General features: G+C 41.9%; 1 protein-coding gene across 1 annotated transcript; it reads left to right on the top strand.

Moving 5' to 3' along the window:
• The first annotated feature begins 13 nt into the window (after positions 1–13).
• Positions 14–22,077, top strand: RNF10 (ring finger protein 10). The gene is made up of 17 exons (XM_016201591.2): positions 14–239; positions 8,427–8,623; positions 11,069–11,268; positions 12,175–12,265; positions 13,199–13,383; positions 13,463–13,599; positions 14,889–15,049; positions 15,954–16,079; positions 16,331–16,610; positions 16,826–16,959; positions 18,322–18,439; positions 18,677–18,778; positions 19,281–19,436; positions 20,489–20,589; positions 20,863–20,920; positions 21,017–21,175; positions 21,798–22,077. Exons 1-17 carry the CDS (start codon positions 83–85, stop codon positions 21,872–21,874), a joined length of 2,439 nt encoding a protein of 812 aa, XP_016057077.2. The 5' UTR covers positions 14–82; the 3' UTR covers positions 21,875–22,077.
• The last annotated feature ends 304 nt before the right edge of the window (positions 22,078–22,381 follow it).

The following is a 22,381-nucleotide window of genomic DNA, read 5'->3' as shown; positions in this document are numbered from 1 at the left end:
CCGCCGGCCCCGAACGCCATGAGCCTGGGTCCCTGCCGCGCCCGTTCCGCTCCGACCGCCGCCGCCGCCGAGGCCCCCGTTGATGCCGCAGAGCTCCCCCAGCGCCGCCGCCACCGCCTCCGACATGGACAAGAACAGCGGCCCCAGCAGCTCCTCCGCCTCTTCGGGCAACAGCAAAGGGCAACAGCCGCCTCGCTCCGCCTCTGCGGGGCCGGCCGGCGAGTCTAAACCCAAGAGCGGTAAGCGCGGGCCACCATGGAGGTGGGCGCGGGGCGGATCCTCGCTCTCTCGTCTCCAGGGTCGCACCCGGGGACAGCTCCGCTGTCTACTATGGTTCCTGTATTTCCCCCCTTTTCCATGGTTCCCATTGCTTACACTTAACTCTTCATGAGCCCTGAACTGCGTGGTTTACGTGAATTCTTGCTTTAATACTCAGAACAGTTCGTGAAGTAGGTGCTATTCTTATTCCCATTTTGCAGGTGAGGAAACTGAGGTTCAGAAAAGCTAAGGTCACCGGGCTAGTATGTGCCTCGAAGCAGGCCTTAATACCTAGTTGTCTGACTCATCAGTTCACACTCTTAAAAACACAAAGTTGTCTTACCCTTCAGTGTTGAATTAGCTTTGGATAGTGTTCAAGTTTAAACAGGGGAGGGTGGGGCCCAAAGACTTTTCAAACTCGAATCTTATATTTAATAACCTGGCTCCAGAGCCATCCCTCTCTCTTGAAGAGAACTCGTCCTTGAAAGGCTTTGTTCAGTGTGGATTCAATCTTTTTAGGTTTGCCAGACCTTGAGCAAGTGTCTGACATTCCTTACCTGTAAAGGTGGAAATAATGAGAATTAAATTAACTTAGAAAACAAATGAAGTAAGTACCTGACACCTATAATGCAGCAAATACACATCATGTCTATTTCCCTGTGTTAGGCTCCAGTTTTGCCATTTTACATGGAAGATTTTGTCATTCTGTAGTCATGCTTCTCAATATTAAATTATAACCATGATGATGATAATTGCTACCATTCATTGAGGGTTTACCATGTGCCAGGTACTGGGCTAGGCTTTTTACCTCTGTTATGGATACTCCAGTCACTAACGTGTCCAACAAGGTGGAATTTTCATCTAAAGAAGAAAAAAGTTGAGAGGCCCAAGTTAGAAGTTGGTGGTTCTGGGGTTGTAATCTCAGTTCTTTTGTATTGCGATTATATTAGCAGTGGTAGGAAGATGTGTTCAGTGGGAAAATGTGTCAGAGAGGGAAACATTTTGAGTTCAGTTGTTTAAAACTTTTTAAGATTAAAAAACTGTAAGGCGGACTTGAAAAGAAAAAACAACTATAAGGCTGACTTGGGTTCTGAGTTTACCTGCTGGATATAGCAAACTTGTTTACCTGGGGTGCTGAGGACTTATAGAGACTGCTTAGGGAACTCAGGTGGAGACCAGTTGTTGAGATAATAAATGAATGCTTTAAATATCTAACCAGGGATTAGTGTGGTAGACTCTAAGGCCACGTCAGGCAGTATTACGTAGACTAATTTTAGGGTTTTGTACATATATAGGTTTATCACAGATCCCTTTAGAGATAGAGGGTAGCCAGTCCTTCTGGCCATTGTTGGAACTGGTTTAGAGTGGTCTGAATATTTCTCAGTTTAGGTGATAAATTTACTTTTGCACACTATTCCCAGATGTAAAGTTAAAGATTTTGGTTCTCCAGCTGTCTGAATTCTCAACTAATTTTTCTGAAGCTCTTCTTCAAGCCATGAGTCAGCAGCAATAAATGCCTTAACATTTATTCTTTAGTGAGCAGTAGGTGAAAGTTTGTAACAACTCAAACAGAACAACAGCAAAACTAAGGTATTTAAGGCATTTTACTCATATTGCCCCTGACTTTGAATGTGTTGATTAGTAGAACTAACTCCTGTTACTCCACAGGATGATACAGAATTCTGTTGTTGTGTGACCAAAGCAAATATTTGTCAGTGTTAACATTTCAAACAGACTTGTATAGAATAAATATTAATTGTTGGGCCTATTATTTTTTTTATAATCCTCACTTGATATTTTTTCCATTGCTTTTTCAGAGAGAGTAGAAGGGCAAGAGAGAGACACATCGATTGGTTGCCTCCCACATACGATGGAGCCTGCAATCCAGGTACATGCCCTTGGATGAAATCGAACCTGGGACTCTTCGGTCCATGGGAACCCCTGAGCCAAACTGGTTAGGGCTTGTTCACCTTAATCGAAAGCTTCTGAGGAATAAAAGAACACTGCATGCAGGAGGCAACCAATCGATGTGTCTCTCTCACATCAATGTTTCTCCACCTCCCCACTGTCTAAAAAAAAAAAAAAAATCAATGGAAAAATCCTTAAGTAAGGATTAACAACAACAAAACCAACATCTCGTGTAAAGGACTTTTTCCTAGGTTATATGAAATACACAAGTGTGCCCTCTGATATCATTGGTTTTTGTTTAATGTGTTTGTTAGAAAGCTTGACAATAGTTGCCATTACCAGTGCCTGCCTTTCTGACTACTGCTTAGCAAAAAGGAAGGTTTGTAGCTGAATACAGAGTTCTTCATCCGTAGCCCATTGCTTTGCATTTAGGAACAAATTCAGAGATAGAGTAGAAAGAGATTAAAAATGGCTTAGGAAATTGGGTTTTGGCTAATTTTTAAGGTTGAAGTGAATGGTAGCATATGCTGCCTTCAGAACATTAAGCTAAGACCAGCGCTGCCACAACAGATAGCATTCAGGACCTTTTCTACAGTGACTTCTAGGTGGTTGCTATGACAAAAGGGTAGACTCAGATTCAGCATAATTACATAAAAAGGTTTTCCAAAAGCTGGCTCAACTTTTTTTTTTTTTTAAATATATCTTTATTGATTTCCGAGAGAGGAAGGGTGAGGGAGAGAGAGCGATAGAAACATCAATGATGAGAGTCATTGATTGGCTGCCTCCTGCATGCCCCCTACTGGGGATCAAACCTGAAACCCTGGGCATGTGCCCTGATTAGGAATCAAATCTCGATCTCCTGGATCATAGGTCGACGCTCAGCTCTGAGCTACGCCAGCCGGGCTGACAATTTTGATGCACTTGATTCTGTTGGAAATTGTTGAAAGGACCTCTTGAGGCTCAGAGTACTGAGTTGAAGAACAGGAAGGGTAAGTTCAAAGGACATAACTTGCCTTTCTTTTTGTCAAAGCAACAAGAACAAGAGTTTTATTTTTTTTAAGAGTTTTTCAATTTCTAAATATTTCCTTTTCCTCTCTCCTTTCCCTACCTCATGTGAAGAAAAAAACCTCTGGTTTCTATTCTCCAAAACATGTGTATTATAAATGGTCATTTGCTTCCTAGTTACATGATTAATATACCTGAATCTTTGTTCCTGCGGCTGGCTTAAGTTTGCTCTTCATGCACACAGGAAAATAGGTAAATTTGGCTACTGGGATTTATTTGATCTTTCCTGTCCCAGTGGCATAACACAGTTTCTTTGTGTTGGCTAATTGCTTCAAACATTTTACATAACATTCTCTTTCTTGGATATATTCCTATAGCTTTGTTCTGGTAGGGTTAAGATGCAGTTCTAAGAATGTTTAACAGTGAATACCCCAGGAATCCCAGAGTTTTGTGGAAAGTCATTTAGAAAAAGCAAAGAAAGTAAAAAGAGGCAGAGAGGCTAGGCAGTTTATGGGCAAACAATGGACCTTAGCCCGGAACCAGGCTCTTGCCCCATCTCCCTGGGACGGGAGTGATACTGCCGTGGAGGTTAAGGGAAGGTCAGGTATTATGAAGCATTTATTTTGAGGTTGGTGATATGAAACACTGCCCTGCACTCGTCTTATTCTGGTAACAGAAGCCAGGTTACTAGTAGTAATCTGGTTTGAAGAATGCCTCTGAGTTGTAAATGGACCTGGAGGTTTCGATGGGTTTGAAAATTGAGTGACTTGAAGCCTTCAATCAAAACCACTTAGATAAGTTATAAGAATTTCTGGGTCTCTTGGCTGGAGTGCTTGGTTTATATGACTTCATTGGAAGTCTAGCGGGTGCTCTTGACTGGAATGATTTAGATTTATCCATAATAAGCATTCAAATAATAATAATAGTGGCTGTGTGCCAAGCACTGTGGTAGGCATTTCAAGGAAGTTTTCTCTTAATCCTCATGACCCTGTGAGGAGGGACAATAGATGATTAGCCCTATTTTACAGACAAGAAAACCAAAGCTTAGAGGGTTTAGAGTGATTTGTCCAAGTGAATTCTTAAGGAGTCCTAGGCAATATTTACAAATACACTTTGTATAAATTCACTTAGCAAGCCAGTAACTTACTGGCACATACATTGTTCCTGATACCACCTCTCTTCCTTTCATTCAGAATTAGTAATTTCAGCTGAATTCTATTTGTTGTCAGTTGATTCTGTAGTGAGGCCACATATTGTCCCTCCAGAGGTGCTTGCCAACCACTCTGGATGATGGGGTAAGCAACTTGCTTGTGTTTACAGCATGAATCAGCAGCAGAAACTTCCTGGCTGATATAACCTCTAGGCTGTGCCACCTGTTAGCACTAGAGCTAGAAATGTTGATGATGCCACATTATTAACGGAAAACTTATGGCATTTAATTTAGTAATGGGGGAAGGAGACTGAGATATACTTACTGTTACTTGGTAGACAACTTTCTTTTAGGGAAATGTGGAATAACTGAGACATTGGATTAAGTTCTCAGGTCTCTTGTTGATTCTGGGATCCTGATTTCTGGATTTGAGTCATTTAACTACTGGTCTTGTCCCTTTTGGAATATGTCTTGACAGTAGTTCTTGTCAGTTAGTTATTCTCAGCTCTGACGGCATTAGAATCTCCTGAGAACCTTTTTTAAAAAATAGGGATGTGTAGGGCCCTTCCCTAGTGGATCTTTTGGCCTTGCTTGGGCCCTTGGGCCCTGACAGCCATAGCTTCAAAAGTCTCTGCAGGTGATTCTCTTGTGCAGTCAGGATTTAGTACCATCACTTTGAAATTTAAAATTTTCAACAGAGAATATGTTTCTCCCCAGGTACTTACCTTGACTTTTTTGTCTGCTTTCCAAAATTTAAATCAGATCATTTAATTGCTATCTCCTGTGAGAGAAAGGAGGACAGCTTTTACCCCTAACTTATTTACATGTACATCCTGGCAAGTTGTCTGTAAAACATTTTAAAAAAAGTACTCTGAATTTTATCTCTGGGTCCCAGACGTGACTGTACCTTCAATCTTTAGCTGCCTGTTGCCTGGGAGTAGAGATAAGAGCCAACCTCTCACTTTAGATGTCTGACTTCATACCTTTAGGTAAGTGGGAGACAAATGAGGGAGTTGATTTTAGCAACTAAAATCGTAAATCCATATGTGGTCAGTTGTTGTAATCTGTTTTAGAAAGAGCACTTCTCTGTCTTGCAGAGAACAGTTCTGTAAGCATTATGAAACTATTTCCTTGCCAGTGTGGTAATAAATGACTTAAATGAAAACAACCCTCCTGCTGAGTTCCAGCTTACTTTGTGAGCCCTCCAAGTGTAGAATCTGGCTTTACCTAAACCTGTGCAAACTATTAGGTGCTTGTCTTGAAAGCATCAGGGTCAAATGTAGGGTCATCTGAAATAGTCTTGGGTAATGAGGAGGTTTGGGGAATATGTGTTTTCTGTATGTGCCTCTTTTGTTCATAAGACCTCATTTGTTCTCATGGTAAAGTTAGCTGGGGTTTTTTATCCCTCTGAATTTTCTGTGTATTTGCAGTCTTACTATAAATGAATTCCATGGGTTAAAGGCAAGGCAAAATTTGTATGAGATCTGAACCCTCACTTTCTAATTGTTACCGCTGATGCCATGTTTGTCAATAACTGATGCAAACTGAAGAAGTTGGTAAAATTCTACTTCAACAGTTCTAACTTCAGCCCTTGTCAGGTGGCTCAGTTGGTTAGAGCGTCGTCCCAATATGCCAAGGTTGCAGGTTCGATCCCCCAGTCAGGGCACGTACAAGAATCAACCAGTGAATGCATGAATTCTAACTTAAGAATAAAGTTGGTTCACTTTCCCTAACCTAGCCTGGCAGTGTTTCTGTGACCATCTGTTTTCTGTTTGCATTGCAGCCACCTCACATGACTATTAGCTTGTCTCCTAAGTTGTATTTTGGTTAAGTTTGGAGAGGATGGCATACCCTTCATTTATTCCATGTCATTGACAGAGTGTAAGGTGATTGCTGTCAAAATTTGGAGTGTGGTTTATCGGCTGACGTTTCCTTTTCTCTGAAGACGTACTTCACCTTTGATTTATTTAGTCTGCTGTAAAATAAGTTGATCATCTTACTTGTCTAGAAATAATTTTTTTCTAGGTTTTAATAGTTTTCAAAATTACCCACATAATAAGTATACAGAACGATAATTCTGTATACTGAAGTCAGACTCTTAGAGGGTAAGGCCTGAGCATAGGAATCCCTTAAAAACTCATCTGGATGATTCCTACCAACTGGTAAAAGTAGATAGTTCCATTTTCTGAAGGTAACTCATTAAAAGCCTGCTGTGTTGCTTTTCCAGACATATTTCTGTTAACTAGGTATCTTTAACATAAACAAGATTAAAATACATATTTTGGGGGGAAAACTTGATAGTTTCTGAGGCTTATGTAGGATCCTCTTGATTTTGTAAACCACCACTCCCTTCTAGTTTGAGGGTAAGTCTAATGGATTTCTACATTAAAAGTCCCTTGACTCCCATTCTAAGTTTTTGCTTGACTCCCATTCTAAGTTTTTGCTTTTAAAGCCATTAAATTAATGTACAGAGTTGATTTGGTCAGATTTCTCTGTTGAAATAACATGGAGTGAGCAAAAGGACAAGAATGTTAATTAGTCTCGTTTTGTCCAAAGACTGTTTTGCAGACCTCTAGTTATTTAGTTGTGAATCGTTCTCTAGATAGGTTTTATTGTGCTTTTTAAAAAAAAAAAAAAAAAAAGCTGGTAAACTTTGGCACATGTTAAAATGTCTGGTGAGGGTTCTTTGTTCAATTTGGGACAAAATAATCTATGCAGTTCAGCTCCCCAGTAGGAAAATAGTGGGGCAAAGAACACAAACAGGCTTTTTACACAAAATACAAATGGTCAACAGACTGAAAAAGTGTTTGCTGCTAAGCACCAGAGAAATTCAAATTTAAAACAAGAAGTTATTTTGACCATTCAATTTAACAAAGTTTGTTCAACTCAGTATTATAAAGAATATAGTGAATTAGACATTCTTATAGTGTCGTTAGAAGGTAAGTAAATTGGTATAATGGTTCTAGAGAGCAGCGTGTGGGTGTGTAAAAGCTTTAATGATTACACTTGATCTGCTCATTCCACTTTGAGAGTTTTGCATAATCATACAGGCCTCTGTTTAAAGTGGCTTCCAATACTATATTAAACTAGCTAAACATGAGAAGCCACCTAAATGTACAGCAACAAGGGGTTGGTTATATTATTCTATAAGTAAATGGTAGACAATAGTGTAGCCATTAATCATGCTTTTGAAGAGTAGGATGCACGAATGAACATGGTCATGGAGTAATAGGTAGAAGACAGTATATCTTGTGTACCTGTCATTTTGTGGAAGGTGTGTGTGCGGCACGTGGATGAAATGGCGAGTAAAAGGAAATTAAACACTTTATAGGTTGGTATTCTGTGAGTACTGGCAGATGTAAATTATTATTCTGGATTTCAAAATTGAACATATATTCTTAAAACTGGAGAAAAAAAAGCTAAAAATATTTTTAAGAGTATAGCTCATGCTGATCTAATATGCTCTTAGATCTCAATTTCTCTTGTCAATTTAATAGCTTTTCAGTTTGACCTCTAGAACACCTATAAATATTGTCTTGTTTCTATGCCTCTTGAATATATCTGCTAGGGTGTAGGCCAAGCTGTTACAGTATAGAATCTAGCAACGTAGTAATTTAAGGAGAAAGTATCTTCTATTCTGCCTCCAGATAAAGTGTTTTTCTCTAATAGAGATAGGCTCTTCCTTTTCCTATGAGTTTGTCTGAATGGACTTTTACAAGAGCAGTTCTGTAAAACAGAAAGGTGTGAACTGAGGCTCTGTGTGGTTTGATCTATATAGTATTCATTCTGAGGGAGGGATCCTTTAAGTTTCATCATTAAAACCAAAAACCAAAACCCACCCTACTATGTGATGTCTTGCCCAAGGACTAATGCTCTGGCCCAAACCCAGAATTCTTGGAAGTCGTGGAAGAGCCCGTTTAACTTTTTTTCTTTTTTTCATTTTTTAAGAGTTTATTAGTGAAGCAGTGAGACAAACTGGCTTCTCCACAGACAGAGCAGTCCCCATTTATCCTTGTTTAAACACAATTTTGTTGGGAGGTGGTGAGCAATTGGCCAAGTATATATATTATTTCTCAACTAATTCTTTTGTGTTTCTTGCTTTTAGATGGAAAGAACTCAAGTGGATCCAAACGTTATAATCGCAAACGTGAACCTTACTGCCCCAAAAATGAAAATTTTAGCAACCAGTCCCGTCGCTCCAATTCACAGAAAAGCAAAACTTTTAATAAGATGCCTCCTCAAAGGGGCGGCGGCAGCAGCAAACTCTTTAGCTCTTCTTTTAATGGTGGAAGACGAGATGAGGTAAGGCATTTCAGAAATATTCTTTCTAGAGCATAAGCATAAGGTCTGATTTTTTCCTTTTTCCTCCAGTTTATCAGTAGTTGGGGTGGGGCTGGGGGCAGAGCAAGAGGTGAGCTTATAGATAACCAGAGGAGTCTTGAGTAGTTGAGGATTAACTTGGTTTGGGACTTTGCCTCCTTTCACCCTTGAAGGTTATGAAAATGTCCTTGGAGGATGAAGGTACTGTAATACTGAAATGTGAGAAATTGTAGCAAATTTGGGGCACCTTAGTTTGTTTAGTTGTTTTATTATCACTCTTGAATTATAAATTCTCTTTGGAGTATTCAGGTAATAAAATGACATTAATTAATTAATGACATTTGCCCTATCGTATCTAGCAAAATGTAAAATGCCGTATTTTTAGTCACAGGTACTCTGATTTTAGGAGTTTCTTAGATATCCTTCTGTAAGGGCATAAAGACTTCTGTAGAGGGGAATTCGTTGCGGCATTTTTTGTAGTTGCAAAATTTAGGAAACAGTCTAAATGTCATTACCAAGGGACTGGTTAAATAAATTACCCTGCTGTTTGAATGTTCCATGCAATGTAACCATTATAGAATAGGACAGATTTAATGGACGCACTCATGGGAGAATTCATTCATTCACTAGAAATTTATTCCTTGCCTGCTGTGCGCCACATACCATTTAGGAGTCTGGAATACAACATGGGTGGAACATTGTCTTTCAGGAGCTTATATTTTAGTTTGGGGAGATATTAAATAAACCATTGTGTAACAAGTCTGATGGTAAGTGCTTATTGAATTAAAAAATAAAAGTAGACTGAGGTAAAGGGATAGAGAGGAGCAAGTAATACAGTTTCAGGAGGTGGCTGAAGAAAGCTGCTGAGGAGGCGAGTTTTGATTGGAGTCCTGAATGAGGCAAGGGAGCCTACCTAACAATTCTGGGGAAGAGTATCTTAGTAGAAGGAATAGCAAGTGCAAGGGAACAGAAGTATTACTGCTTTGGGGCGTTTGAGGTAAGGCAAGTAGCTACCATGGATGGGTAAGATTTCAGGAGGAGTACATGGGTTTGAAAGGGAGGGTTGAGTTAAAGAACTTCATGTTGGAAATGTATTTGCATTGAGATTCTTGTTGACTGAGCACAAGCTATTATCTAAGTTTGGAGCATTGAGAGTAGAAAACCTTGTTAGCAGTTAGCAGAGCCCTATGGAAATGAGAATCTAAGGGATGAAAGATAGGGGATGATGGAAGACTTGGGCTTCCCTCGGTGAGTTACATAAACAGTGGAGGGGTGTTGTCTAACTGTATGGTATGTCATTGTATTATAATCATAAAGGTCATATACTATGATTCTATATATTTAGAATTTATGCATAGAATACCTGTGAAATAGAAGGTATCTCTTGCTCGTTTATACTCTTCAGATTCATTATATGTGCAAGTGTTGCTTACTAATCTCTGAATTTGATTAAGCAGCAAAAGCTTTACATTTGTATTTTCTTTGACCCAGTAAGTCTTACTTCACGTTCAAAAGAAATAATTGTAGGTGCCCATATATTTGTGCACAAAGATCTATCCAGAAGTGTGTTTATTGCAGCATTATTGTGTTTCATGGTGGAAAAGCTACACACAATCTGTGTCTTACACTAGGGGATTATAGTATTCCCTAATAATGTAATGATACATAGCCATTTAAAGTGACTGTATACTAATATTTACATGGTAAAGTGCTTATAATACTAAATGGGTGAGTGGGATTAGAAAATAAACTAGCTGACTTATAGCAGGTATCTCTACCACTTCAATTTGGGAATATTAAGAGGACCGAAAAAAACCCCAAATGATTTCTTCCGTCTTTGTGTACAGTGATATTTCTCATGTTGTTTCTTGCCCCTTTCTAAACTGTTTCTGAGCCTGCTGATTGGGTTTATTTCTGGACACAGTCTGCCTACATGTTCTTATTCTGTCAGTTTTAATTAACCATGAATAGCAGTGTGTGTCTTAGATAGGAGGTCTCTGGCAGGATCCTGAAGCCTATGGCAATTAGAGGCTGCCTGCCTGCTGCCTCCAGAGTTTAGTTCTGTAGACTTGCTTTTGCCAGAAACAAACCAGAGAACAGGTAGCTAACGAGTGAAGGTGTAGGAGTCCTATGGGACTGTCGAAAAATCGATTAATCCAGTAAGTAAATCTTTGTGCTTCAAGATAGCTGGAGGAGTTTAATGGTTAATTGCCGCTTAGCAGGGCAGTAAACAGTTTAAGTAATTGTATGTTAAAGGCTCCCCCCTCTTCTAGATCTTGGGTAGACTTTTGCATTACCGCCTCCTAGAAAGATTGTATACTTTAAGCCTATGTTTTGTTTAAGTCATAGAAGGAGGAGTTCTGCTGGTTTCTGCTGTAAATCAGTGTCGTCTTAATGGAAATACTCTGATTCATTTTCATTCTCTAGGTAGCAGAGGCTCAACGGGCAGAGTTTAGCCCTGCCCAGTTCTCTGGTCCAAAGAAGATCAACCTGAACCACTTGTTGAATTTCACTTTTGAACCCCGTGGCCAGACAGGTCACTTTGAAGGCAATGGACATGGCAGCTGGGGACGAAGGAACAAGTGGGGGCATAAGCCTTTTAACAAGGAGCTCTTTTTACAGGCCAAGTGAGTATGGCTACACTTAGGAGGATAGTGAAATTAAGCCCCTGGGCAGTTGTGCTGAGAAGAAACTTCTTTTAAACTGTGAGAGAGAGGCAGAAAGGGAGTTGATCTGGCTCTTTTTTTTTTCTTTCTTTCCTCTTTTTCTTCTGGCTGGTGTTGAAAACCCATTTTCCAAGTGAATGTTCTTGGCGCTTAAAAGTAAATAAATGAATAAATAAATACTAAAATTAAATAATGCTTTAGTATCATGATGAGGTTGTAAAAATGTTTGCTTTGGAATTGAACCCAGATTCGAATCTTGTTTTGGTCTTTGATCTTGGGTAATTTACCTAACCACAGAGATTCAGCTTCTCTGTAAAGCAGCAAAGATTACTTAAGGGAAAAGTGAATGACAAGTTGGAGTGCTTGGCATACATTTGCTCAAATAGTGATTCCCTTTCTCCTTTTTTGTGGTGTTAGTTACAATGTAAGATTTAACCTTGGATTTAGACTGAAGTAACCATTTAGTACTTTATATAAACTGGTACTCAAATAATTGAGTGAGAACAGCCTTTTCTGCTGCCTTGAAGATTAGCTACGTTCCAGGATTTCCAAGGGGTGAGGGAGCAAGTCTGGCTTCCTGCTGGTTGATAGAGCCACAGTATGGGTTAGTTTTAGTTCAAGGGAGGCTAATAGGCAGCTTGGCTGGGCTTGGAAGCAGAAAAAGCAGAGTTCATGGATTTAGACTCCTACCTGCTGAGTCTTTGGATTCCCTCCAGAGCCAGGGCTCAGAACTGAGTTCAGTGCCTCACAAACCATGGCTGCTAATGGCCTTCACTTGATTTCTAAGTGAAGAGATGAATTTCTGCTGAGAGCTTGTTGGTGGATTCTGACAGTCTGCCTTTTCCTTGTCTTTCTCCCTATTTTCAGCTGCCAATTTGTGGTGTCTGATGACCAAGACTACACAGTTCATTTTGCTGATCCTGATACCTTAGTCAATTGGGACTTTGTGGAACAAGTGGTGAGTAGCTCAGCTAAGCTTTTAAGCTGTTAGTGGGAGAGAGAACTAAAGAAAGGAACCGGGACTGTGGTGACACAGCAGCTGTTGGCTGGGTTCACTGCCAATACCCTTTTCTACATGGCCTTACTGTAGATATTTCCTGGAGATCAGTCTTGTTTCTCCTGGAGTTTATTTTGTGCTCTCTAATTGGCACTGACTTGCAGGACTGGGGAGTTGGAGGGCTCTGAGTTGAAGGTATAAAAGCAGTCCTGTCTACTACGTTCTTTCTCTTGGGAAGAAGTAACCAGGGGAATACATGAGGGGCTCTGGTTACCCTCCTGACCCAGGGTGGACTCATTACATGGACATAGCTTCATTGGTAGCCTTTTGTAGTAATCAGTATCAAATCAGGCATTAGCCTTGTGGCTGGTGAATGAGCCACACAGATGTACTTCTGTCCAAGCCACTGTTATATTTGTTTTCCATTGAAATTATGAGCTCTGGGTATCCCTTTGCCACTCCTAGGTTATATGATGTAAAATACCTTTCAGAATGATATGTCCCAAAGCTTGGACTCCCATTACTGTGAAAAGTCATAAAAGCATCTGAGAATTACATGAAGTCTAGACCCTTTTTATGCTTTTATGTGTATATGTGTACATATACATCTTTTTCTGCAAATGGGATCATATATTGATTTCTGTCATTTTTTCCCCCCTTTGCTATAGAACACCCAAAATACCTTTATGTAGTTGTTTTATTATATTAAACCATTATAGTTTCCTTAATGATTTGTTTATAAAGTGCTACCATACATATAACTTGCTTTGTTAAACACTTTTAGGAAGGTGTGTTGAGTAGAGATGTATGGGGATGGGCGAGGAGCGGCTTTAACTTTGACAATCCCTAGTTAATTCTGAAAGCAGCGTAACTTGTGGTGGCATTTTGTTTCAGCGTATTTGTAGCCATGAAGTGCCATCTTGCCCAATATGCCTATATCCACCTACTGCAGCCAAGATAACCCGTTGTGGACACATCTTCTGTTGGGCATGCATCCTGCATTATCTTTCACTGAGTGAGAAGACCTGGAGTAAATGTCCCATCTGTTACAGTTCTGTGCATAAGAAGGATCTCAAGAGGTGAGATAGAGATATTTACTAGATTAGACCTCAGTTTGCTAACTCCTTGCTCTGCTACAGCTAAATGTCCATGTTACAGTGTTGTTGCCACAGAGTCTCGTCAGTATGTTGTTGGCGATACCATTACGATGCAGCTGATGAAGAGGGAGAAAGGGGTGTTGGTGGCCTTGCCCAAATCCAAATGGATGAATGTCGACCATCCTATTCATCTAGGAGGTGAGTTCAGTTAATTTTGGGGGCAAGTAAACCTGGGTGCACTCCTTAAGGCTAGTGAATATCTTTCTACTATCCGAAATTTAGCCTTTGGGCATGCAATTTCTAGCATTTCCAAATTAGTCATAGGATTACAGTAGGTTAGGGCAGAGTTTGCAGAAAAGTAGTTTAACTCTTGGTTTCAGGTTTGGTTCAGTTATATGTATTTTAATTTTTCACTTTACAAAGCTTTGTTGAATAGGATCTGGCACTGTGCCCAGTCTTGGGGATTCCAGTCAGCCATTCTTAGCACCTGTCGTCAAGGAGCCCAGTAGTCTGATAGAAGAGAGAGATTGGCAGACAAGCAATTAGGATATAGAGTGTGTGAAGTGCTTATCAGGAATCCAGTTGGTAACCAGTTGATGCATGGGATGACGCTCAACCAACTGAGCCACACTGGCCAAGGCTGAACATGTGTATAAATTTGAAAGGCCTGGCCGACGTAGCTCTGAGGTTGAGCATTGACCTATGATCCAGGAGATCTTGGTTCGATTCTCGGTCAGGGCACATGCCCAGGTTTTGGGCTCGATCCCCAGTAGGGGGCATACAGGAGGCAGCTGATCAGGGACTCTCATCATTGATGTTTCTCTCTCTCTTTCTCTCTCCCTCTCTGCCTCTCCGCCTCTCCCCCTTCCTCTGAAATCAATAAAAACATTTTAAAAAAAGATTTGAAGGGTATATATACAAATTTGTAAATGGTTTTCTCTGGGTGGGTACTAGGATGGAAAGGGAGAAAAGGGCATTTCAAGGATTTCTCAAAGATAACATTGTTTTAAACTTTTTAAAAAGTACGGAAAATATGGAGAAAGGAAGTAAAGGCATAAATCATTCATGATCCTTTTACCCAGAGGTGCCCCCAGAAGTTTTACTGTAGTCTGGCATTTGTTTTTTCCCCATGTTCTGTCTGCAAAATTCTCTTTAATGAATACACCATCATGTCTTTAACTGTTTCTTTGTTATTGTACTGGTTGGTTATAGGTGTTTTGATATTACGGACAGTGCTATAATCAGTGATCATCAGTTGACTACATTTATGCCTATATCTTTGGGTTTTTTAGGATAGATTTCTCATATGATAGTGTCAGAGTAATACAACTTACATTTAGGTCATTGTTAAATTATTTTTAGGAAATTATTCTAAATTACTTCCTCTTCACCTTAGAAGAAAAATCTGTGTGTGAAAGTTTCTATTTAGCCACATGGTTGCGAGCTCTGAGTGTTGCATTTTTGTGATCTTGCTGGCTCTCTTGTAGATGAACAGCATAGCCAGTACTCCAAGTTGCTGCTGGCCTCTAAGGAGCAGGTGCTGCGCCGGGTTGTCCAGGAAGAGAAGATAGCGCTGGAGCAGCAGCTGGCAGAGGAGAAGCACAGTCCCGAATCCTGCTTTATTGAGGCAGCCATCCAGGAGCTCAAGGTGAGACATGCCCTGGAAACGGGACGGGATGGCGGGCTTAAGTTACTTCAGTCTCACATTTAAGATAATAACCAGGCTGCCCTGACTGGTTTGGCTCAGTGGCTAGAGCGTCGGCCTGCGGACTGGGTTTGATTCTGGCCAGGGCCAAGTGCCTTGGTTGTGGGCTCATCCCTGGCCCCAGTGGGGGTGTGTGTGTCACATCAATTTTCTCTCTTTCCCGCTCCTGCTCTTTCTGGAAAGCAATGGAAAAAATATCCTCAGGTGAGGATTAAAAAAAAAATCTGGTATTTGAATTCCTGTCTCTCTGATGTCTAAGTCCTTGGGCAGGATCCTGTGGATTTAATTTTTTCTTTCTACAGTGCAGAGCATTTGTTCAAATTCATCTCAGGTAGAAGAAAAGCTACATAAAAGTAGAGCTGTCTAGGTTGAGGGTAGGGGTTGGCCAAACCCCACCTGCCTCCTGTGCTGGGCTTTCTCAGCAGTGTTTGTAAAAACTAGTACTGTGTTTTGGATTTCTGTTCAGGAAGCTTTTGTGTTGTGTGTTCATTGTCAGAGATGGATGATTTTAAGTACTTAAACTCTTCCCATTGGGTCTTACTGGCTTTTTAAAAAAATTTTTTATTTATTGATTTTTAGAGAGAGGGGGGGAGAAACATGGACTTGTTGTTCCACTTATTTATGCATTCATTGGTTACTTCTTGCATGTGCCCTGACCATCGATTGAACCTGCAACCTTGGCTTATCGGGACAACACTCTTAACCAACTGAGCTACTTGGCCAGGCGGGTCTTGTTGCTTTTTAACTTTTGTTCCTATTGAGAGAGGCCATTGAAAGCCCTTGCCCTTCAAGCTTAAGTGTGTTTCTGGAAACTGAGCTTTCTCCTGTCTTCTCTCTGGTGATCTAGACTCGGGAAGAGGCTCTGTCAGGAGAGGCTGAAAGCAGAGGGGAGGTCACTGGTGTCGTGGCTGCTCTGGAACAACTGGTGCTGATGGCTCCCTTGGCAAAGGAGTCCATATTTCAACCCAGGAAGGTTAGTGTGTCCCTGTTCCAGACTCAGTGGCTGCCGTTCCTCAAATACTGCTGTTGAGCTGGTAGGCACTGTTTGAAGTGCAGACTTTCTTGGAAGAAGAGGAGACTGAGTACTTGCTGAGTTTTTGTTAGTTCTTTCCCCAGGGGTGTTACATCACTGAATGTGTCAACTAAGGTAAATATCCGGAGAGCTTGGTTTCTGTGCCTACCTTTGCCACATGTACTTTCTGTTAATAGAATTTGTCTCAACAGGGAGTGCTAGAATATCTGTCTGCTTTTGATGAAGAAACCACCGAAGTGTGTTCTCTGGGCTCTTCTCGTCCTCTTGGTCTCCCTCTGGTAGAGGAAGAGGAAGTAGTATCTGAACCGGAGCCTGACCTGAGGGGTTGTCCAGAGGCCTGTGATGACTCGGAGTTAGCAGATGACAATCTTGGAGAGGGGACCATTTGTACTGAGTCCAGCCAGCAGGAACCCATTGCCGATTCAGGCTTCACACACCCGAGCAGCTCTCCTTGTTACTACTTTTACCAAGGTGAGGGTCCCTGGGGAAAAGGGCTGAGTTGCCACCGAGATGTCTCAGAGAGATGACCTGACTCTGTGAGCAGGAGGAGGTATTGCCACTAGATCCTGGTGCTTAGGTCTCTTGTGCGTTTTGGCTTGGGGAGGGAGAGGCATGCCTAGCTATAAGGAGGGCCCTGTCTTGAGGACTGGCCAAGACAGTTGTGTGATAGAGCCACTTGTCTTCAGCGGAGGATGGGCAGTACATGTTCCTGCATCCTGTGAACGTGCGCTGCCTCGTGCGTGAGTATGGCAGCCTGGAGCAGAGCCCTGAGAAGATCTCAGCGACGGTGGTGGAGATCGCTGGGTATTCCATGTCTGAGGTAAGGCCTTCCTTTAGAGGTGGAGGGTTGGGGAGCGGCATTACCTAATGTATTTTTCTTTTTTAAAAAAATATGTCTTTATTGATTTCAGGGAGAGGAAGAGAGAGAGTCATGCCTCCTGCATGCCCCCTGCTGGGGACGAGCCGGCAAGCCAGGCACGTGCCCTGACCGGGAATCTCGAACTGTGATCTCCTGGTTCATAGGTTGATGCTCAACCACTGAGTAACACTGGCCTGGCAACCTAATGTCTTTGAGGTGGGCCTAGTCAACCCAAGTTCCCAAACCTTCAAGGCCTTTAGTTTTTTTTGTATTTTCAAGTCTATTTTTGTCAGTGATGGTGTCCATGAATTTTTAAAAAGTAAAATGGTGCTACCTTTTTTTTTTTCTATGAGAGAGACATCTATTTGCTATTCCACTTATTTACGCATTCATTGGTTGATTCTTGTATGTGCCCTGACCACGGATCGAATCCTCGACCTTGGTGTGTCGGGTTGATGCTCTAACCAACTGAGCTACGTGGCCAGGACAATAGTGCTACCTTTTAAAAGTTAAATGCTGGGTTTTACTAAGTCAGTCACCACTGCTCTCTGCTTCACAGGTTATTGACTGTGGTTTGGGAATATAGATATCTCCCACTTTCATTCAAGTTGAGTTTGTTTTTGTTTCTCCTTATTGCTTGGGAGAAATGTCTAAGAAAATGAGAAGTCCTTAGAGGACTTATTTAAAGCTACATAAGTTTGAAATGCATTTTTGGTTTAGATACTTGTGAATTAATGGCCTGATAACTTACATATGTGAATTTTTGCCCTTTGAGAGTTATCCCTGTATTTTTCTGAAATTTGTTAAAAGTCTAGCCTATGTTTGAATGCTATAGACTCTCCATAAAACTTGCAGGAAAAAACCCCAAAATTAAACTTAAATTGATGGGCTTCATTTTTTTTTTACTGTTTTAGGCCAAGCTTCGTGCAATAGGGAAATCTGCTTTGTATGTCTGCCCAGTTATCATTAATTCTGTCAGTAGTTCACAGAGTTTTGACAAGTAACTCTGTTTTTCTTATTCTCTCCCCTCAGTCATGTACCCCAGAAAATCAGAAACAGCCAGCCAGCTTTAGATAATTTATTGCCAGGCTCAGTTTGTTCATTTGCAGCACAAACCAAAAAAAACCGCTTTTGGTTGCTTAGTCTACCTTACTGTAGCTTAATTGACCCTTTCTGTTTGGCTTTTCAAAATGGTGATAACTTGAGCATGGCTCTTTGAGCCCAGTGCTGTCTTTGAGTGTGAGGCTTGGGTGCCTGGGATGTGGTCTCTGCCCCTAGAGCAAGGTGAGGTCTCAGCTGAGCACTGGTCCTTTTCCACTGTAGGATGTTCGGCAGCGTCACAGGTACCTCTCTCACTTGCCGCTCACCTGCGAGTTCAGCATCTGTGAACTGGCTCTGCAGCCTCCGGTGGTCTCTAAGGAAACCCTGGAGACATTCTCAGGTAGGAATGGCCGATTTTGCTTCTCTTTATAGTGCAGTTCAGGGATTCCTATGAGCCGACCCCCAGTGCGGGAGGAGTTAAGGAACAGCATCTTGAGTCTCAGAGCCTCCTGATACACTCCACCTGCTCATCCAGTCCAGCTGGGGCCACTCATGTGGCCCTAGCTGCTGTCAGCTAGGAGGAGGGAATGGCCCAGTTGTCCTGGGTCTGCCTCCTCATAACCTGACCAACCCACAGATGACATTGAGAAGAGGAAGCGCCAGCGCCAGAAGAAGGCTCGGGAGGAGCGCCGTCGAGAGCGCAGGATCGAGATGGAAGAGAACAAGAAACAGGGCAAGTGTAAGTTCAGGAGCGCTCATCTTGACTAGTGCAAGTCTTGCGTCGCTGTACAGAGGCTCAGTGCCCGAGCCGGGGAGCCGGACTACTGGGGTTCACACCCTAGCCCTGCCACTTGTTCTTTTCAATCTTTAAGTGTGACTCGTGAGAGTACCTCCTTCATAGGCTTATTTGAGAATTAAATGAGTTAATTTGGGTCAAAGTGCATGCATAGCACGTGGTAAGGAGTAAGATTAAATTCATCCTTGGCATAGGGAGTGAAAAACCCTGGTGGGGGAGAGAATTGGAGATCTGTGAATGCTGGGGATAATTGTCCCATGCATTCTTAGGGTGGATCGTTGACCTCACCTTTGTCTCTCTAAGGTGACAGTTATAAATTTGGGTTTTGAAGCTTCTCTCTACACCCTTATGCCCCTGGGGGAGTCATATTGTCTGTCTTCAACTGTTGAAAAAGAGTTGAGGAAATCTGTAAATGGTCCTACCATTCTCATCTTTTCCTTTGCAGACCCAGAAGTCCACATTCCCCTAGAGAACCTACAACAGTTTCCTGCCTTCAATTCCTATACTTCCTCCTCCGATTCTGCTTTGGGTCCCACCAGCACTGAGGGCCATGGGGCTTTCTCCATTTCTCCTCTTAGCAGAAGTCCAGGTTCCCAAGCAGGTAAATAGTTGGGATGTAAAGAATGAAGTTGGCTACCAGCCACAGATCTTAAAGCAAAGCCCTGGTGTGTGAATTTACAATACTGACCTGTTTGGCATGGTGGGGTCTTTAGGTAACTACCTTTATTTCTGAGTTACAACAGAGTCTTGCTATTTGATTCACCTTTCTCATTGGCTACTTTATGCTTTACCTTCTAAAAACCTTGACGCAGCTCATATGACAGGGTAAATACAGATTTTCCCCTGAGACCCTGATGCTTTATCTCTAGTTTCTGCCTTTGAGATACTCCCCTGTATGCTAAAACATGTTTGTACATGTGTTCTTATTGTGGGATTGTTTATAATAAATAGCAGGTGGGGGGAAAAAAAAACAGCCTACAAAGTCTGCTGGTAGGTAAATATATGTTTATTGATTTCATAGAGAAGGAGAGGGGGAGAGAGAGTTGAAACATCAATGATGAGAGAGTCATCATTGACCGGCTGCCTCCTGCTTGCCCTCTACTGGGGATTGAGCCCACCACCCAGGCACGTGCCCTGACCAGGAATCAAACCTAGATCTCCTGGATCCTAGGTCGATGCTCAACCGCTGAGCCACGCCTGGCCAGGCGATATGTGTGTTTTGGATTCTAATTGAATATTTCCAAGTCTTAGACATCTGCTGGCTGGAACATAAAAGCTGACCTGATTAAATTTGATATCTTTTACTTGGAGCTTTTCATCTATATAAAACCAATTCATGACAGTCCAAACCTAGGCCCTGAGAACCAGCAGATGGGGAAAGGTCTTTTCTTACTGTGGAATAGATTCTGCCATACCTTTTAGTGTTTTGTAAACTAAACTTTTCTCTATGTAGTGATCACTGGTATGAATAATAGGGCCATGTTCTTGGCTTTTTGAGAACATGGCAGAATTGAAGCTGCATCATGATTTGGTTTTTGAGGTGAGATCGATAATTACCACACCTGATTCAGAGTTCATCGCTTCACTCTTGTTAAAAGGACACTAGCTCTTTGGAACTTGACTCATATAATCAGGTTTCTGGTTCCCTTTCAGACTTTCTGCTGACCCCTGTGTCCCCCACTGCAAGTCAGGGCAGTCCTTCATTCTGTATTGGGAGCCTGGAAGAAGATTCTCCCTTCCCTTCTTTTGCCCAGGTAAATCCTTTGCTTGTGAAGCAGCCCAAGGATATTTAATAAGAACTCTTATTGCCTTTTCTTTCTGGAATTCTCTGTTGGATAAAGGAAGGCTCACAGGCTGTTGCACTGATTCTAATAATCACCGAAGGCTTTCTGAAGAGGGAAGCTTATGGATTTAGTCTCAGATAATACTGTACACATACCAGGGAGGGAGGCCAAGAGTAGTTGAAGGAGAATCAGAGTCCCCATTATTTAACAAATCATTAGATTTCTTCTGTCCCACTTTGGCAGATGCTGAGAGTTGGGAAAGCAAAAGCAGATGTGTGGCCCAAAACTGCTCCAAAGAAAGGTGAGGATGGCACTGCTGGGGGTGGGGGTGGGGGGGAGCATGTTTTACCCCTTTCAGAAGGTAAGTCTCTAGAATTTCAACACTGGTATTTTTTAGATGAAAACAGCCTAGTCCCTCCTGCACCTGTGGACAGTGACGGGGAGAGTGATAACTCAGACCGTGTTCCTGTGCCCAGTTTCCAGAATTCCTTCAGCCAAGCTATCGAAGCTGCCTTCATGAAACTGGACACGCCAGCTACTTCAGATGTCCTGTCTGGTAAAGGCAAAGAACGGGAGTGCTCAGCGCAGGGTTGGCCTTCCTGCCTGGATCTGGTGGCAGATGTTGTTAATCAGTTGGGCACTTTTTCCTGAGCCTTTAGGCTCACCTTCCTGGTGTCAGCTAACACTCCATTTGGTATGTCACATAGGACCTTTTTTACCACCTTGGGTTAATTCTCGAGGCCTGGATGTGAAGTTCTAAGGAACTCTTTTTTTCCCCCCTCTAAGACATAGCAGTGGAAAGTAGATTCTGGAATTCTGAGCTGGTGAAGGGTGGCTCATAAATGCAGAAATTGGGTTTGAAGCCTACCACCACTCTGGTATTCTTGATTAGATAAGAGTAACACTAACATTTGTGGTGTGCTTCCTATGTGTCCCTGGTGTTGGGGTGATTTTTTCCTCCTATTAACCATATTAAATGGGTCTAATTCTCATGTTATAGTCAAGGAAACAGGTCTAGGGAGATAAAAGGACTTGTTCAAAGACAAACACCTAGAGTATGCAAGGACTGGCATTCTGATTCCAGAGTCTGCTCTTAGCTGCCATTCTCAGTAATGAAAACTGGCCAGGGGACAAGAGGATGGCATTCTAAGCTAAGCTCTCTTTCTGTTTCCATTTAGAAGACAAAGGAGGAAAGAAAAGGAAAAAACAGAAACAGAAGCTCCTGTTCAGCACCTCAGTTGTCCACACCAAGTGACACTACTGGCCCAGGCTACCGTCTCCATCTGGTTTTCTTTTTTCTGTGCTTTTGTTTTGCTGCTGTAATTTTTAAGTTTTTGAGTTTGAACAGATTAGTTCTGGGGGGAGGGGGTTTCCACAACATGAGGGGGAACCAAGATTTTAAATACAGTGTATTTTCCAGCTTCCCGTCTTTACACCAAAATAAAGTATTGACACTCATGAGAGATCTCTTCCTGCCGAGGTTTAGTTTGTTGACAGGTTAGTCTTTTTGACCCATGTGTAATTAGTTTTTCTCAACCCCAAAGTCCCTTCAACATCCATTGGACAAGCATCCCAAACCAGAGTGCTCAATAGCACTGCTCTGCTCTAACATGTGTCAGGGCGTCATGGCTTCAGCATACCTATCAGTGAGTCTTTTAAAAATAGCTGAATCATTTCTGTCTGTTCAGTTCTCTTAAAAAGAAACAGAGGGATGGGAATAAAATGGATTTAGCATACCCAGCTTGAATTGCAGTTTTTCGTC

This window comes from Miniopterus natalensis, chromosome 20 (genome assembly GCF_054644295.1).
Source record: "Miniopterus natalensis isolate mMinNat1 chromosome 20, mMinNat1.hap1, whole genome shotgun sequence".
NCBI lineage: Eukaryota > Metazoa > Chordata > Mammalia > Chiroptera > Miniopteridae > Miniopterus > Miniopterus natalensis.
The sequence above is the reverse complement of the archived record's forward strand: the minus strand, read 5'-3'. Positions and strand labels throughout refer to the sequence as shown.

What these genes read in the sequence shown, in the direction of transcription:
- RNF10 (XM_016201591.2), top strand. Translation starts at nt 83, where the DNA reads ATGCCGCAGAGCTCCCCCAGCGCCGCCGCCACCGCCTCCGACATGGAC. An exon ending in TTGTTACTACTTTTACCAAG is followed by an intron (nt 16,611 to 16,825) that starts GTGAGGGTCCCT and finishes ACTTGTCTTCAG; the next exon opens with CGGAGGATGGGCAGTACATG. An exon ending in CCTTCCCTTCTTTTGCCCAG is followed by an intron (nt 20,590 to 20,862) that starts GTAAATCCTTTG and finishes CCACTTTGGCAG; the next exon opens with ATGCTGAGAGTTGGGAAAGC.